Here is a 17,922-nt window from a genome sequence, read left to right as displayed (position 1 = left end):
TGGAATCTTTTTAAGTAATTGCTTGTGTACAAGCAGAGAGAACACAAGAACTGGTGATCAAGAGGTCAGGCCCAATACGTTTGTGCTTATAATGTATGATGTGTTGCAATAGGACATGATACAATACAATATGGTCTGATGGAATCATATTATATTATATTATATTATATTATATTATATTATATTATCACAGGGGGGTGGACCCTATCCCAGAATTATATTGTTACATCAGATTGTAGTTTAATGATTTGAGTCTAATACGTTGTATTAAATATAACCAATTTACAAATGTGGCACCTGGCAGGATTAAGTGCAGCTCAAATTACTTGGACATAGACGTGACTCTGTCTTCATGACTCCTAATCCCAGATCTTTGCCTCCATCATCTGTTTTTCCCTCTCTTAGGTGGTCGTTCAGACAATGACAGCATGAGTGTCAGTAAGCATTAAACTCATCCACCTAACCCCGCAAGATTACCACAGATTACCAGGCCACGAGGTAGGCCTGAGACGCTGGACTAATCACTTCTTCATGAGTTCAATCCCTCTCACTGAGGTGGAGGAACAGGTTGAAGAACGGGATGTGCCCTGAGAGTGGAACCGATTAGTCTCAAAATCCACAGGATAAGATTTAGATGTTTGTCTTTATCTGAGAGGGGAGAAGATATTAATATGAGACCCGAGCGGTGACTGCAGTAGAAACATGGGCTAAATTTGTGACCAAAGTCTCCAAAAGGAAACAAAGGTCCCAAATTTAAACCTGGCCTGCTTCTCTTCATCATGCTTATTTCCTTTAAGTGACACTGCAGCAGGAGGAGAGTTAGAGCTCCCCCTGCATCCTCTGGCCCGCACATCTGTCTCTTGTTGCTGGAAAAGATTAAATCCCATAGCTTCATCTTTCTTTATTCCACTGTTATTTGACCTTTGCTCAGCGCTAGCTCTCCTTCTCCAGCGCTGCCCTACTTCTATCTCTCCAACAGACTACTTTTTATCTTCCCCTCCGTCCTTCGTTCCACTTCTCAAATACCACTAATCCCCTCTCCTCACTTCTGTCTCTTTCCTACCACTTTATTTTCAATCTCTATTGTATTATTGCAGAAAGCTCCCCAATCTTCTGCTCCAGACAGGTCACCAGAACCTGTCTGGCTCTTGCAGCTATTTTTGACACACACTTGCCAAAACCATTTCATTTCTCATTTGGCTGCTTTTGAGTTGAGACACAGTCATGCTGGAGAAAATGTCCAGACGTAACCGCTCCCTGCTGTCACTGTTCCTCACCTCTCTGGCCCTCACGCTGTCCGTCTGGGCTTTCTGCACCTCTTATTGGTGCGAAGGGACACACAAGGTGGTGAAGCCGGTCTGCCTGTCGCCAGTCAAGATGAAAAACTGCGGGCAGAACAACAGCCAGCCATACACCACAGGTAAGACACACGGGCCACACAGTGCTTATTCTGGACATTTCAAAGATTTCAAGGATCCTGGTTAATTTGGCAACAGCTGAAGTCACTGATGGTAACAGCAGATGCAGTTTAATCATCTCAAAATGGAAGTAATGACACAACTATCTGCACAGTTTTCTTAAAAAAAATGAATTTTAGGGTAGCTGAGGGACTTTGTTCTTATTTCATGCATCATTTTGAGATTTTTTGCTTTTTTTGCACTGTTGGTAGTTTTACTTTTTTGTAGTTCTCCGTACTTTGGGATTAGCTGTGATCAAATAGCCCACAAATTAACCAAAATAAAATATTTCTGTAATTTTGATCTTGATGGAAATCCTCAGGCTCTGACTGCACATACACTAAAATTATTTATCATGTGATGGATGTTGCTGACATTAGTCTGAAGAGGTGAAACTATATGCTGCTGTATATACTTCGTGCTTTGTTCTTTTACTGCCAGTCATATAAAACCAAACAATCAATAAAAAGCTGTCATCCACTGATATTTTATTTTTCAGTTGGACAGATGATTCAGTGTAACTCTGGCCTTTACTATTAGGGATTTCTATATTTGTGACCAAATTAAAATGATTTATGATAACCCTAAAAACAGAACAGCAACAAACTGAGAAGACAACTGATACAAACTCATAAATTCACACACGACGTTCGTTACAGAAGGCAACGACTTGCTAAGATGCAGATATTTATCATAGCAACCTAATGTTTATAGTTTTGCATAAACAAGGTTAAACTCACTTTTAACATTTACATAATCTGTGTCATCTGTTTTGCTCATTGTTTGATGTAGTGTCACTATGAATTATGGGACAGCATTGTCTCCTTTGGTTTCTTGGAGGATGAGCCAGAGCTAAGGGAGATAATAAAGGATTCGAGCTCCTTTCCATAGAGAATTTAAAGAGCTCTTATTATGTGCCTGCCACACTGCTGTTTCCAGGTCACTTCACTCAGAAGAAAACAACTATTTGAGTATTTGACGGTGTCTGCTGTGCTCCCATTAGAAATGGGTGCTCCCCTTTCCAGTATTCCCAGCTTCCTTACTGTGCCGTGTGCCAATCCTGACACTGGCTCCACCACCTTATGTGGGTAGAAATTTAGGTTGTCATGACCAGACCTTCTCCATAACCTATGCAAACCCTATCTCATGAGTTCTGGGCCACATGTGGGCCAAAGCGCAGAGTCCTCAAAACGTCTGTTTTCTTGCTCATCTTAACTGGCTTTGATGGATGTTTAAAGACAACTCAGAAGAGCATATAACAAATCTAAGCTGTATTCACTACTTACTCACAGCTAGCAGACAGTTGGAGCATTTGATACATGCCTAATTGAATGAAAACCAGCTTCTAAGAAAGTGCTTTCACCCTAAGGTCAGTTTAAACATGAATTATCTCTTTTTCTCTGAGTTCTCTTTTGCCTTCTGCCAGCTGGATTTCTAATTTCTCTTGGCTGCACGTGCAGTTTGTGCAGAAAGTCTGAGCGCAGGAATTCTCAGTGCACCACAGTGTTGTCGCACACCAAGTCATCAAAAATGATCTTTTCAAAGTGCATCTGTGATGTTGTTGTGGGGTGTGGGATCGTCCAGGCTTCCCTGTCACTTTTACTATTTTCCTGTTTGCTTATTACAGTATGGCATTAGTAGTTTTACTATTACAGGATCTCCACAGCTGCTTGGGTTGAAGTATTTTTAGACTTTATTGCCAGAGATTCACATAATCCCGGCTTTGTTGCTTATCTCAGCACTTTATGGCAGCAGCTGCATGTTGTCTGGATTTGCTAACCCACTTTACCATCATTCAGCTTTAAACCAATTTTATCTCTGTGTAGTATTTAATTTTTATTACATAAAACAAGGGCTGATAACACGGAGAACAAGGTTTCAGGGCTGGATTGTGTTACACACTGTGACCCAAAGGAGACCTACTTCAGGATTTACAGCACTGTTTGCTGGCATACTTTTCTCATATTTCCGCAGCTCTAGTCTTATTAGAGCAAAAGCTCCTTGGAAAAAAACAAGAACACAAATGATTCTGTTAATTACTTAAGTTTGCTCATTTCAAGCAAAAAGGTATGTTTTTATACCGTTTCTGTCCCCCTAAAACTCCTGTCCTCTTCATCCAGAGGTGCCCACCCCAGACCCCAGGAACCCAGCCTCCAATGTCACGCTGTCTCCTCAGCAGAAGGAGGAGCTGGAAAGGATAAGGAAAAAGCAGCTGGCCAACGCTGTCCACTACATCTGGGAGACAGGAGAGGACAAGTACATGCTGAGATACTTCCACACTGGCTTCTGGCTGTCCTGCGAGAAGCACAATGAAGGTTGGTGAGTGGAACAGACTTTGATCAGGGATCGAATAACTGGGGGATTTTTGTGCCTGAATAACCTCCATAAAAAACTCTCTGTGCAACATTCAACTGATTTCTTTCATAATCTCAAGATGACACTCTCATGTCAAAGGGGCTATGTAAAAGTAAATGAGGTGGAAATAAATTACCTTTTAAAACAAGTTTAATTACAACATTTTAATTACCATAATGACCCAAAAACTAAAGGCAGGTTGAGATAGAGGAATAAGTTAATGCATACATTAAAATGCATCAAACATCACTTAAAAATGGGCAACAGCAGATTTTCAAATATTATTTTAACCCTGTTCATGTGCATTAATTAAAATAGCCTCTTCAGACTGCAGTAAACATAACTGTGAATAAACAGAGCCTGCATGAAGCCCTGTGACTAAAGTTTACAGCATTTTTTACTTGCAAGTGAAATTGAAACTAGAAAGTGGCTGGAACGCATTTTCATATTAAAATTATCCAAAATAAATAAGAAACTAAGAGGAAAGATAAGTAAAATAAATCCAAAAAGCATAAAATCTGAGTGTCTCGGGTGAAAGTTTGGTGTGATCTGCAAATACTTCCTTGACAAGTCATTTGTCTGTCCTCTTTCAAGGACAAGCCACAGTCAAAGGAGCATTAAAAGCTAGTAAACAGTCAGTAGAGCTAATAATGCAGTTATTATGCCATTAGATTATTCCTGCCTTCACTGTAAGAACAATTAATGTTGCAGAGTATTTTTATGCACAAATACCTGGCAAATAATATTATTGAACCATTTATTATCACATGCACAGCTGTAACCTTATTGGTCATGAGGCCATCTTGCAGCACTGACGGTGTGAAATGGCAGTGCTCAGGTATGTAACTTAAAGCCTGGCAGATTCTTAAACTCTTAAATCTTGTGAAACTTGCATCAGTCCAGATGTCCCACAGAATGAACCTCACCTCTTCCTCTGTCTGTGTTTTAACTGCTTCACAGATTTGTGCAAATTAGAATTTTTTTGCAAGAACCTATATTATTTGTTTTAACAGTCACTGGCAATCTGGTTGATGAGGACAAGTTGGAGATGTGCTTTCTATAAGGACACATCTCAACATGAGGGGACAAGTCTAAAGATTTTATACGCACAAACACATTCATATGTTTTAATCTTCATGTGAGGTTTTATCCAAGCTTTACAAATCAAGTGGAGATGCCAGCCTCTTTAAGTATAAATTATTATTCCCTCTTTTTTAATGTCCTTTCACTGGAGCTCAACAGGGACATGCTGTCCAACGAATAAAACACAAACAGCAAACTTGGAAAATACCCATGTGATTTCGCTGACTCAGCCCAATGAAATCCCGTATTTGCTTCAGAGGAAGATTTGAATACATTTTGTTCACTGCATCAGGATTGTGGATTTTCAGAGTCCAAATCTATCATTTAATATAGTGCACCTCATTTAAGCCGCTTTCTAAGCCTGGATTATTGTTGCTACGCAAAAAACTGATGGAAAAACTGTTGGTAGTATTGAGTTAACACATGTGAGTCACACAATAAAGTGCAACCATCCTCTCTTAATGGCAAAAGAAGCTTGAGAGGGTTTCTTCTTTTCACGAACTAAATGATAATAGAGACCAAAGAAAACATTGTTATTGTTGTTAAGTGCCATATGGGCTACATAGTTATGAACACACACATATAAAAGCATATACAGAGTGGTGTTGGGTATCCTGTACACAGAAAGCAATCACTGTCTTATACCCTTCGATGGAGTGATTGCAACTATGACTGATTGTGGTTCAAAGCTGATTGTAGCTTTAAATTTGACCTTTAAGTATGTGTGTGCCTCTCAGTGCTTACAAAGGATTATTCTCCCCAAACCTAGTTTGTATAAAACAGGTAGACCCCTGTAAACATTATAGATTTAAAGACAATATAACAAGCTTCTTAACCCTTGTTTTTAGGTGCAGATCAGGAAGAAAAGTGTCGAAGTTTCATTGAGCTGACACCAGGAGAGACACAAGGTTGGTCCAATACCAAATTTTCATCTCACAACAGAGAAAATCTTCAATATTTAACCTGAAGAAATTGTCTCTATATCCTTAAATGCTTCCAGGTGTGCTCTGGCTGTCTGTCATCAGTGAGTTCATGTACATCGGTCTCCTGGCTATGGGCTTCTTACTGATGTGTGTGGAAGCACTGTGCCTCTGCGCCAAGAGGGAAATGAACGCCCTCAAGATCAATGCCTTTGCAGCCATGTGCACTGTCCTCTCAGGTGAGAACAAAGAACATTTTCTGAGTCCTAAAAGGCTGTGGGCACTTGCTTGCTTGCTTGATCTAAAAACCTCAAGAGGAAAAGGGTTGGATACAAATGGTGGAAATTACTTTCCTTCAGATGGTGTGTGGGTGAGGACCTCAGTAATTCAGGAGGGGCTCAGAGTAGAGCTAGGATGCATGGATGGATGGATTGATGGATGGATGGATGGATGGATGGATGGATGGATGGATGGATGGCAGGACTGCCATGTTTCAGTCATTCCTACAATAATAACCTCCAAAATTTGAATTATTTTATCTTACTTTTTTATTTTTTAACCATATTTTTTCAGGTTGCAGCAAAGGTAACCGTATCTCCATGTTTCTGTCCTCTCCCAGGCATGATGGGGATGGTAGCTCACATGATGTACACAACAGTGTTTCAGATGACTGTGAGCATCGGACCTAAAGACTGGAGGCCACAGAGCTGGGACTACGGCTGGTCTTTTGCGTAAGTTTCAATTAAACCAAAGTAATTATTCTGTATTAAAGTAAAATATTCCCCAACAATCGTCAGATTAGATGAAATATCCCACAGAGTTTGATTATCACCCAATATTGTCAAAATATTTTATATCTGCAAGGTGTGTAAACATTATCTGGTTAGCAAGCTATACAGAAAGCTGTTTTGAGAGTGGCTGTGACAAACACTAACATGGTCTCAATTACCTACAGCTGTGGTCAGGAGTTCACATGAATGATTGACATGGTGGCTTTTAATTATTTTTCTATATTTCTTTTTCTAGGGTCAAATGATTGCACAGAACACATCTTTAATGACTTTAAAAACAATAATTGAGAGCACGAGTTTTTAATTTATCTGGAATTTTCTGTGATCCACACGGGGTCAGAAGCAAAAAAGATACATATACCGCCACAAATATCTGGTTAAATGTCCCTTACCAGACACTTTTGGTAGTCATCAACAAGCGTCTGGCATAATTCTAGCTATTCTAGATATTTGACCAATCTCATTGGCTGATTTGTTGGATTTTCAACATGGTTGAGGTCAGGGCTTTAGGTAGGCCATTCTAGGTGCATAATGCTAGTTGCTTTGTCCATTTCAAAACCAGTGTTGATGTGTGTTTTTGATCATTGTTCTGTTGAAATGCCCATTTGCATCTAAGGTGCAAACATCTAGCTGTTGGTTTGAGGTAAAGTTGAATAATTTGAACATATTCCTCCATTTTTATTATCCACTTTGTGAAATGTATCAGTACCACTGACAGGAAACGGCATGATGCTTCTACCACTAAGCTTAACAGTTTGTATAGTTGTCTGAGGTTTGAAAGCCTCACCTTTACTCCTCCAAACAATTCCTACTATCATTGTAGCTCAGTCTTTGTCTCATCTGACCATGAATCTTTCTCCAGGAGGAATTTGGCTTTTCCATGTGGGCAGTTGAAAATTTCAGTTTAGCTTGAAGGTGTCGGTTTGGGACCTGGGACATCTTTCTTGGTCTGTACTCTCAGTCCATGGCAATGTAAAACTGGTTTCCAGTTCATGGGAGGCTTGAGCCTTTGTGGTTCCCAGGCTGTTCTTGAACTTAATAGGCCTTATTTGAAGTGAGTGTACGTATATGTTTGAGCCTTCATTGATACTCCTGACCATGTGTGGATTAGAGAAAATTTCAAATACATTCAAACTTGTGTATCCAGTTCTTGTTTTTTTAAATCATTAAAATGTATGGTTTATTGTCATTCCACTTTGGGAAAAGAACCCTTCAAAGAAACAATTAAAAGCCCCAAATTTCCATGACATTCTTGCTCGTGGTGAGTGGATGTAAACTAACTGACCACAGTTATAGATGCTGTCTCTCCAAGCTTCAGTAGTCATATGGCACTTTAAAGAGCTTCACTGTACCACTTTCTGATCTGATCGAATCTTTACACAACCTTTTGTATTGGCTGGTCATCATACTAGAAAGATTCAATCTTTCCTCCTCTCCAGCATGGCATGGCTTTCATTCAGCTGCTGCATGGCAGCTGCTGTGGCCACATTGAACTCCTACACCAAGACCATCATTGAGATGAAGCACCGGGCTCGGGTAAGGCTGGAGGAGGCCCGAAATACCACCAGTGCCCCCTCCTATGAGGAGGTTGTTCGAGCTGGGCCGGGAGGGATTTACTCCGTCAGTCAGCTGATGCAGCTTGGACAACAGGGGGCTCTAATGGACCCAATGTGGCCCAGAGGAGTGGGACCAGCTGTTGGACCTCTGGCATGTGGCGCTGGGGGAGCACTGCTCGTTGGTGGAGGAGGAATTGGAGTTGGAGGCATGGGTAATCTTGGCGTTGGGATGGGACTGGGAGGAATGCCATCTATGGCAGGTGCTGGGGGAAATGGTGTTGGAATGGGAGGGATGGGAGGTGGAGCAGGGGGAGGAATGGGAGCAGGTGGAGTAGGAGGGGGGAAGCTGGCAGACCCTCATGGTGTGGTTGTGGTGGAAGGCTGCGGCACCGAAGGATGTGAAGATTGTGAACGTGAGATGGACGAGATAAATTATGCCCTCCAGGAGGAGCGAGAGGACTCACTCTGCTAAGACTTCTCGGGGCAGAAGACCTCGACAAACATCTCTCCACGGCAGATTTTACTTATCTCACTAAAACTACAATAAAATATATTTTTTAAAAATTCACAGGACTTGCACAGACACACACACCTTTAACCTTTAACTGCAGTTTTGTACATGTGGGGTTGTACAAATGAAGTTTCAAATCAATTCTGGACTATTTTCAGTACTACATCTATTACAGTATGAGAATTTCAATTTCTGGACCAGTAGCGAGCAAAAGAGCCCGAACTATTAGTGTTGTGGTTTATTACTGTAAGAGTTACCACAGTAACATTTTCATCCTATCTCAGTAATGTTTCTGTCCACATGGCAAACTCTGCAGACGTATGTGCAGTAGAAGAACCAAAATAACTGGCTTAAAGACAATGCAAGCTTCACAGAGCTGCAAAGTTGGGATTATTATATTGGCAAGCGAATATTTGAATAGGGTTTAATACTTGAATCAGAATATTATGATGTAACATTTATTAGATTTGCCCTTCTACATGTCTTACACATGGAGTTAGCTTACAGTTGTTCCTGGCTGGAAGTACATATAACTTTAGGCAACTGAAATTTAAACACACGCACACACACACACACACACACACACGCGCACACACACTCACAGTTTGATTTTATAAAACTGCACAAATCATTTTGTTTTTCAAGCCTTACATTTCTTCAGGGATTTGATGTAATTCAGTGACTCGTTGGATGTTAGAGATGATGTGAATGTATTCAAGGGGCAACAATACATAACAAATAATATAACACAAGTTTGCAATCACATTTGCTGTATGTATATTTTTATTTTTAATCTGTTTTTGCATGATTGTATAAAATTCTCTCCACATTAAGGTGATGAATAAACATGAAGCACATTCATTGCATGACTGGACTCGTCACTTGTAATAGACTTTAATGGAGTCAATGATACTAAAGTTCTTCAAGACAAGAATTTATTTTCTTTTTCAAGTTCATTCAAGTTAAGGGTTTAGGCTTTCAAACCTAACTTAACTGTACCATTCGGTGCTATGTGCACCCACATAGATTTGCATTCAAACAAATAGACTTTCTAAACTTTCTGAACATGATGTACCAGTGCGTTATTTCTACTTTAGAAATTTATAGAGTCGACCTCTGTAAAAACCTTTTCAGGAAGAGACTTGTCAGGAAGAGGCCAGACTCTATAGATGCCCTTCTGCATCCAGCAGTATGCGCGGGTCCACTGGGACACCCGAACCGCAGGTTTTTGGTATTTCCACATTGGCTTCATTCATGCTAGAGCTACAGCTCCAAGGTAATGTATATTTGCATCGATGAAATCAAGAAGAACCAGAATTTCGAGTGTTTGTCATCTAAACCTGCAGATATTTCTCAAAACTGTCAGAAAAATGTAGTTTATTTACATTTCTGAAGAATAAACTGGAAATAATCAACCCACTATTTTGTCTGAAATATTTGGGTATGACGTGGCTCGTCTTTAGCCTGTGGCAATAACGGGGTATACTGTGATCAATGTTGTCTTGTAAACTTAGTGTTGACATCAGAGTTTTTTATCAGTTTTTATCATTTATGAAGATGCTGCAAGCGTATTTATCTTTTTGCAATGTAACTACATCACTACAATAAATTAAAGAACCAACACTCGCTGACATCTTTAAGTCAAAATACACAGAAAATAAATAAAGGCAAAAAATACATCTGCTTTTACATTTAAACAAGAAGTTACGATTTTTAATTTTTTGGTCTTTAGCTTGGCTTTGACATGTTACATATATTGACCTTGACCTTGAAATAATTTCGGATGATTTCTACTCACTTTGGAATTATTGTGACTTTTTTTCTTCTTGCTATTATGAGATCTACCTTCATATATTGTATTAAATATTTAAATAAACAACTGGCAACATTTATAAAACATTAATTACTTTGGTGATCACTTTACCTTCCACTCAGAACCATCTAAAAATCCAAGTTTTAACTCGCTGAATAGAATCAAATATCTGCAGAACCAATACCTGTTAATGGTTCATTTGGGTCCCTCAGACACAGATACAGTAGATCGAGGAAAGAAAGAAAAAAGAAGGATCAACAATTACATACACAGAGAGATTTGGATGTTCAGACAGATGCTTTCAAATGCTGGACAGAAGATTATGTCAGTAATCTCTGCAATCAGGGGAATGAGAACGAGAGAGAGAGAGAGAGAGAGAGAGAGAGAGAGAGCGAGCTTGACATCATGCGGGGACAGAAACAGATAAAAGTCAACTGTAAGGTCTCTGAGCAGCATGTGGAGAGTAATTAAAATGTATATAAACAGTTGAATTATGCAACAGTTCCACAACCAACAACATATACAAATTAGAGGCTTTTTAAAATTTGTATAAATTTGCATAAACAGACCTGTGTCACGTTTCATTTTGAACATTTTGGGAACACCTGAAGGTTCCCAGACACCAAACATGTTTTTGAAGGAAGCATCTGAAGTAAATTTATTCTTCTGTGACTTGAAGTGAATAAAAAAAGTAAGGCAGATGTCTCTAAGAAACTAGAACAAGAAAGTAGGTCTTTTTTCTTATGAAACAACATTAATCTTTTATGCAGACACTTCTGTGTCTTGTGTAATTTAAGAAAGTGTCCACTGTTAAACAGGGCATCTGGAGATGCATGCATGAAGGATTTGGCTCTTATTTGTAGATAAAATATGATCATGGTGATTTTCCGATCAGTTTGGTTTGGTGACAAATTTCTGCTACTGCAGCAACATAAAAGAGGAGATTTTGATGCCGAGGTATTTAAAAATCCACACAGTAATACTTGTTTCTTTGGATTATCTACAGACCATAGTGAGAACACCAAGGATTCGTTAAATCTGAATTATTCACAGCGGGATACAAGGATTGTACTATAAATAGTTTTGTTTTTTTTCGTTTGCTTTTTAGGGTTTTTTATTTTTCAAATGTAGTTCTTTTTTTGATAGCACAGTTACAGATAATGCATTATTAAGTTTTAAGTCATCAAATAATATATATGGGAGAAGATAAATGGGAAAGGATGTAATAATAGAGAGACACAGTCATTAACAAGAAATTTAGTTGTCACTTACTTCAGCACATTTGCTGTTTGTGACACAAAAACTGTGCAGCTGTGTAAATAGCAGTGGAATACTTCAGCAACTACAGATTGACATTTTTTCTTCACTTCTTCATTTCGAGCACGCTCTAATAAAGAAAAAATGGCAATATTGTCATGGTTGCTTTATTAACTTTGTCTTGACATTTTGTGCAAGTACTGCATACTTAGCTGTGGATCATCAACAGTGGAGTTACATCACTATGACTTGAACTATACCGGAAAGCCAAATCCTTTTCAGAGAGTAAATTTGTTATGATGTGGCAAAAAGGAACAAAATGCAGACTTGAACAAAAAAATATAAACTTCAATTAGGTGGCATGCATCAGTCAATCAAAATCTGCATGTTTGTGTACTAAATTTTTTTTTTTTAAATGTTACAGAAGCCATTTTCCAGTTAACAATGTTTTTGTTATTTTGTTAATTTCTTAATTTTAAGAGGAAATAACAGTTTTTAAATTAGATTTACATCGACATAAAAAAGACTTTTGATAATAACATTTTATTACAATTCCAACATGTTTTATTCAGTGTATTGTACAGGATCAAGACTTGATTTCACATGTTGTCTCACAATAACAAGTCTATTCTCCATATTCAACACTTAACTAGGACATTGAACATTTAAGACTGTGACATATGGATACAATAAAGAATGTAAAAGACATGAAATTAGACCAGGATAATGGAAACCTCCTGCATTTACTGTAGTTACACCGTGGGCTATATGTTGGTTTGGGTTAGAAAAGGAGGTAGAACATAACTTGTGGTAGTAATAATTTTGGCTACTCTGAATGACACTTTGTAGCTTTCATCTTCTTAAGAAATTCAAATTAAATACTTACTTTCTAAATGTGGAAGAAGCGATCAGAAGATGGACATTTTATTTACATGCTGTAAAACTTTGTTCACAGGTTTAAGAGGGGATGTTGTCTGTATGGTAGACACATACCGGTGATACTTTGAAATTTGAAATGCTTACAGTTTGTCCCATTTTTTTCCTCAACATTTATGTGCTGTAAATAACTTAGACAGCACATATGGGTATACAATAAATGTTATAAAACCATTGAAGAGGTTCTGTGTCATTGTTTAAATTAGACCATCTGGTCATTATCATCACACCTACAATGTGTTCATGTTTTGTGAAATTGCTGTCAGGTGAAGTGGACAAAAAAAAGACAGTGACAGAACTAGAGAAATATACAGTGAAAATGTCTGAACAGCTACTTTAAAGGTGAGTATTGAATCAAGCGAAGAGCATCGTCATTGTCCAAAACTCCCTGGATGAACTCTCCTTCTGCAATTCGGTCTGCAAAGAGAAAAAAAAGTTTCTTATAGTTTATTAGTTTTGTTTACTTGGAGTAATATCAAAAACTGAAAGGAAGTCTTCAAAGATGGACATTAAACATAGATACACTTAAAAGACATTGCAAATACAAACTGTGTAATTGAGGAATGTCATTTACTTTGATAGTATTACAATCCAGTAGCCTAACCTATGACTACCAGATTTGTCACATTCCTCAGGGATTTACTTCTAAACCAGTGTTTTCACTATTGCAAGTGTGATCTACTTATCTGTCCATATTCAATGTCCATATACGTCTTCACTATTTCTTACCGTTGTCACCCTTGTCAAAATTATTCCAGAGTTTATCTGCCCTCTTCTGAGCTGTGTTTTCATCTTTAGGCAACTTTTCTATCTCTTCTTTGGGAATCAGCTTAAAAATTGCCTGTCAAGGGAAAAATAACAAAATTTGGTGAAAAGTGAGAAAAGATTTCACTTGTGTGAGCTACAGCTGTATACAGTAAAATCTATTTTTGTGGCTGCAGAGGGAAATGGAGCCATTGCCCCCAAATCCTCCTTTAATCTGAACCGCTTTGTCACATCTATGAGCTGATGAGCTGCCTCGCAAACAAAAACAGCAACAAACTGCTGTGATTCTACAGATTAACCAACCAGCTCTTTTGGTCTCTCTGGCTTTATTTAGTGAATATATGAATACTAATCTTTAAGAATGAAATGTGGCTGTTCTAATAAGGTTTCCAAGCAATATAAAGATACATTAACACTACACAGCACAGTAATACTCTTCAGCTGCCTGTCTTAAGAATATATGACCCCCATTCTCTGCGGCCTGCTGGAGCGGGAGGGCTAGTAGGAGGAGTTGGCCGTCCGACTGCGGTCTGGGGTGTGGGGCCTCCCTGCTGCTGCGGAGTCGGGGTGGTCTGCCTCTCCCCACCGCAGGGAAAAGGGTAACACCACCTGGGTCTGGGTGCAATTCCCCCCTCCAGGGGCAAGGGTACCTAGACCCGGATTGTAGAGTACGCTTGGGGAGTGTGATTGTGTGTACAGCGTCTCTTTATGTCTGTCTCCACGTTGGTTGAGTGTGGAGTGAGTGCATACGAGAGCATGAGGGTGGGAATGGATGTTTGTGTCTGTGTGTGCCTGTATGTCTGTGTCTATATGTCAGGTTGGGTATCAGACGCCACCTCTCTGGGGACACCTCAGGCCCTCCAAGGTTTGGAGGCCTATCTCCACCCACCACCACTTCCCCTGCCGGTGGCGGACTCCCTCAGGTGTCGGTGTGTTGGTGGTTCTTTGTGTCTGGGGGTGGGCGTCCGGGTACACACCGGCTCACTCCTTGGCGGCCGCTTGTCGGGGCCTGGGGCCTGGGGCTCGCTCGGGCCCCCTTTGGAGGTGGGGTGCCCCCGGCCTCTCGGCCTAGGGCTCGGTCACTCAGGCGCAGCTGGGGGCCGGCGGAGCTCACGGGCGCGTCACTGCAACCCCCCCTGGCTTCTGCTCCGCGGCTGCTGAGTGAGCCCTCATCTGGGACTCTCCTCAGCTCTTACTGGAACAGTGGCGCGGCTGCCCCTCTGTTGGTCTTCCATGGTCTTTTGTGTTCTGGGGGCCTCTGGATGTCTGGAGTTTTGATCTCCTCCATACCCGCTTCACACCCTGGAGGACGGGGCTGAGGCCCCCCCACACTCCCTAGCAGATCATTACATGGAGAAACCTTTGGAATGCAAGCATGCTGACCCACACAGGTATGCACACATGGGTATTCACAGACGCGGACTAAAGCTTTCTTGGCTGCTGCCTCAAAGCACACTGTGCGCTGTCTATCTTGCGTGCTGCACAATATTGTTTATTACTTAGTAAATACTGATATCTATGACTAGCTAGTTTATTGTGATGGTGCTTTGTTTTCTCTATTATTATGTTGCTCTTTGTTGTTTGCTGTCTCCTCTGTTTGTTTGTTTGTTTGTTTGTTTGTTTGTTTTTTCTCCATACAGGTGACCCAGGAGTTTTTTTTTTTTTTTGTCTCTCTTCCCCCCCCTTCTCACCGTCTCTTCTCCCCTTTGGTTTTCTTTCTTTCTCTCCCCCTCTCTCTCTCATTCATTCCCCCTGTCCTATTTATTAAAAAAAAAAAAAAAAAAAAAAAAAAAAAAAAAAAAATGACAAAGGATGAACTGAAGCTCTGCCATCACGTAATGTCGCATACTGCTGTTTCTGATGTCATTTAAAAAAAAAAAAAAAAAAAAAAAAAAAAAAAGAATATATGAAAAAAATTTATTTTTCCAAATGTAAACCGAATAATTTTGTTACATATCAGGGAGGATGCACTACTGTGGGCACAAAAAACTAAAGTGAGAAGGCACTGGCTTTATATAATTCTAAGTGCCTTTTTATATTTGTCTGCATACTGTCAACAAATAATGATGGTGCTTATTGATGAAGGTTTGCAGTTTTCTCTCTAAAAATTAATTCGAGTGGCCGGTAGATAAAACTGATTAATTTTCAATTCCATTCAAATTATTTCGGTTAAATTTTACTTTGTATTATTATATTATTTGTACATTTATAGCTCCAGATCATATCAAATATTGCCTCAATGTGCTTTATTTTTGCAAGGTTTTATGACATCAAACAAGCTCAAACACTCTTAAATAATCCTGTGTGCCCATCACACATTTGTTTCCGTTATACTTCATTTGCTATTCAAAGTTTAATAGCTAACATACTGTCATGCTTCTTTGAAATGTATTAAAATTAGAACATTTCACTTACTAAGAGTAAAAAAACGAATATGTGGAAAACCGAGGCTACGTTGTGACATATTAGAATAGAATAATCCTTTAATTGTCCCACAAAGTTAAATTTGGGTGTAACAGCAGCAAGAAAGACACATATACAAACAAACAGTACACAAGACACAGGACAGAAACATACACAATTTTTACATATTTACATCAAGGACATTACCTGTTACCAAGGACATGACCAAGGATTTTACCTATAGACATTTCAACATTTGTGTAAAACTTTGCAAGATTATGTCTATTTCTTTAGGATTAAGTTAAATGCAATCTATTTATCAGCATTAATAAATTATTTTTTATTTATGATCATATATAAGAAAATGAAAATGTAAACCCATGTTTAGGCTCAGAATTCAAGCATATTTGGAGTCTTAATTTCAACTATAGTGGCCTGTTTTGCTATTTTACAGGTTGCACATGTAGTTCAAGACAGTCTAACATGATCTTCTATGCAGATAATACGTTTGTCTAACTTTGTTCTTGTGAATCCACCTGTTTCTGTAAACAGTGTGCAAACATCTAGAAGCCAAAGCTAAAGGAAAAGCAGTGATTTAGCACTTCATCACCACCCTTTCACTCACCGTGCAGATTTCCGAGACCTCTGACTTGGTGATGTATCCATTCTTGTCCACATCAAACAGCGAGAAGGCCCATTCGAGTTTCCTGGTGGTCTTTCCTGTTGATGTCATGTGGAGGGCAATGATGTACTCCTTGAAGTCCAGAGTGCCATCGTCATTTGTGTCAAAGGAGCGGAAGACGTGTTGAGCATATGTATTGGCATCACTTTCTGGAAAGAACTTGTTGTAGATTGTCTGAAACTCCTCTTTTGTGATGCGGCCATTTGGACACTGCTTCTTGAAGTTTTCATACCAGTGGACAATTTCAGTCTCTGAGAACTTGGTGTTGAGCTTCAGATCCTCCAGGATCTCTTTGGACACAGCTCCGCTCTTGCTATTTCCCATTGCTGGTGTTTTAGTGATGTTTTAGAGCTTTATTTGAGAGTGAATATGTGGCCCCTGGCTCTTCTAGGGCAATTATAACCCAACTTTAACCTAAGAAGTTACCTCCTCTGCTTTGTTAAAGGGGTAACAGCCCTCTTGATCCTGTCTTCGCCTGCTATTCAGCCCACCAACGCAAAAGCTGTGAAAAGAACAGTCGTATGGTAAGCTCTTTAAGCCACTCAACCATCTGTACTTCCAGCAATAGGTGACAAGGTTCATTTCAGGTCAAAAGTAAAGTCCTTGCTTATCGACATCGAAGTGTGCAAGTCTCTACCCTGTTGATCTCTTAAAATAAGCACCAAGCCAGGTTGCAACTGAGGACTCAAATAGACATGATCTTGGCCCCTGAGGGCACCTTGTACTCAGAGTTATTTAGTCCCGGTAAGTTTCTATAATGAGCTTCATCCATACTTAGGAGTCTTATCTATCTATTACTTCATGGGGAAAAATGCTGTGCTTTCCAAAGTTTACATTTTCATTACCAATGTTGAACAAAAACTGAAATGGCCGAACCATAAATGTATCTTCACATGAGTGATTGCATCTATAAGTGACAGTCAATCAATAGCTTTAAATTTACACACTGGTAAGGGTCTTCAAAAGTCAGCCTGCAGCTAAGCTTGTAGTGAACATTTGTACAACTGGAAGACCCTTGTTTGATATAATATCTAGATCCAACATCATTACATGAAAACAAAAATGTTGTTTCCTTGCAAATTATAAAATACCCAAAAAATTGTGCAAGTGATTATTTTAATAAAATGAATGAATTCGTCTGTGAGAAACATAAGTGAATAGGACCAAATTTCTCTTAATTATATTTTCAAAAATTCAGTTTTGGATAAATGTTTCTTGTGAGCTGTAAAACAGAGAAACTAAAACAAAGAAAAGTTTCAGTTTCAAGTCAAAAAACTTGAATTTAACCATTAAGAAATAAAAATTCATTGCTCATTAAATTGAGTTGAACAACACCTGATTAAGATGCCATAAAGTAATAAGTCTAACAGTATCCTTAGTGTTTCCACACTCC

At 39.2% G+C, this 17,922-nt stretch overlaps 2 protein-coding genes across 3 annotated transcripts; one reads left to right on the top strand and one right to left on the bottom strand.

Annotated features, from left to right (window-relative positions):
- Window positions 1–1,224: 1,224 nt before the first annotated feature.
- Window positions 1,225–8,634, top strand: LOC146609227 (germ cell-specific gene 1-like protein). Of its 2 annotated transcripts, XM_085346185.1 has the most exons (7): window positions 1,225–1,420; window positions 3,578–3,772; window positions 5,744–5,803; window positions 5,896–6,054; window positions 6,435–6,546; window positions 8,046–8,374; window positions 8,453–8,634. In XM_085346185.1, exons 1-7 carry the CDS (start codon window positions 1,225–1,227, stop codon window positions 8,632–8,634), a joined length of 1,233 nt encoding a protein of 410 aa, XP_085202311.1. The 2 variants fall into 2 exon arrangements, with proteins under 2 accessions (XP_085202311.1, XP_085202310.1); XM_085346184.1 differs by having other exon boundaries at window positions 8,046–8,634.
- Window positions 8,635–13,010: 4,376 nt separating this feature from the next.
- LOC146609226 (recoverin-like) lies at window positions 13,011–16,853 on the bottom strand. Its single transcript, XM_085345784.1, has 3 exons — window positions 16,473–16,853; window positions 13,409–13,520; window positions 13,011–13,096 (listed from the first exon to the last, which is right to left on the bottom strand). The coding sequence occupies exons 1-3, from the start codon at window positions 16,851–16,853 to the stop codon at window positions 13,011–13,013; spliced, it is 579 nt and encodes a 192-aa protein (XP_085201910.1).
- Between the last annotated feature and the right edge of the window lie 1,069 nt (window positions 16,854–17,922).

Source organism: Diplotaxodon limnothrissa, linkage group LG22 (assembly GCF_057381915.1).
Source record: "Diplotaxodon limnothrissa isolate DT_005_m linkage group LG22, D_limnothrissa_male_GT1.1, whole genome shotgun sequence".
Taxonomy (NCBI): Eukaryota; Metazoa; Chordata; class Actinopteri; order Cichliformes; family Cichlidae; genus Diplotaxodon; species Diplotaxodon limnothrissa.
Note: the sequence above shows the minus strand (reverse complement) of the source record. Positions and strands in the feature narration are given on the sequence as shown.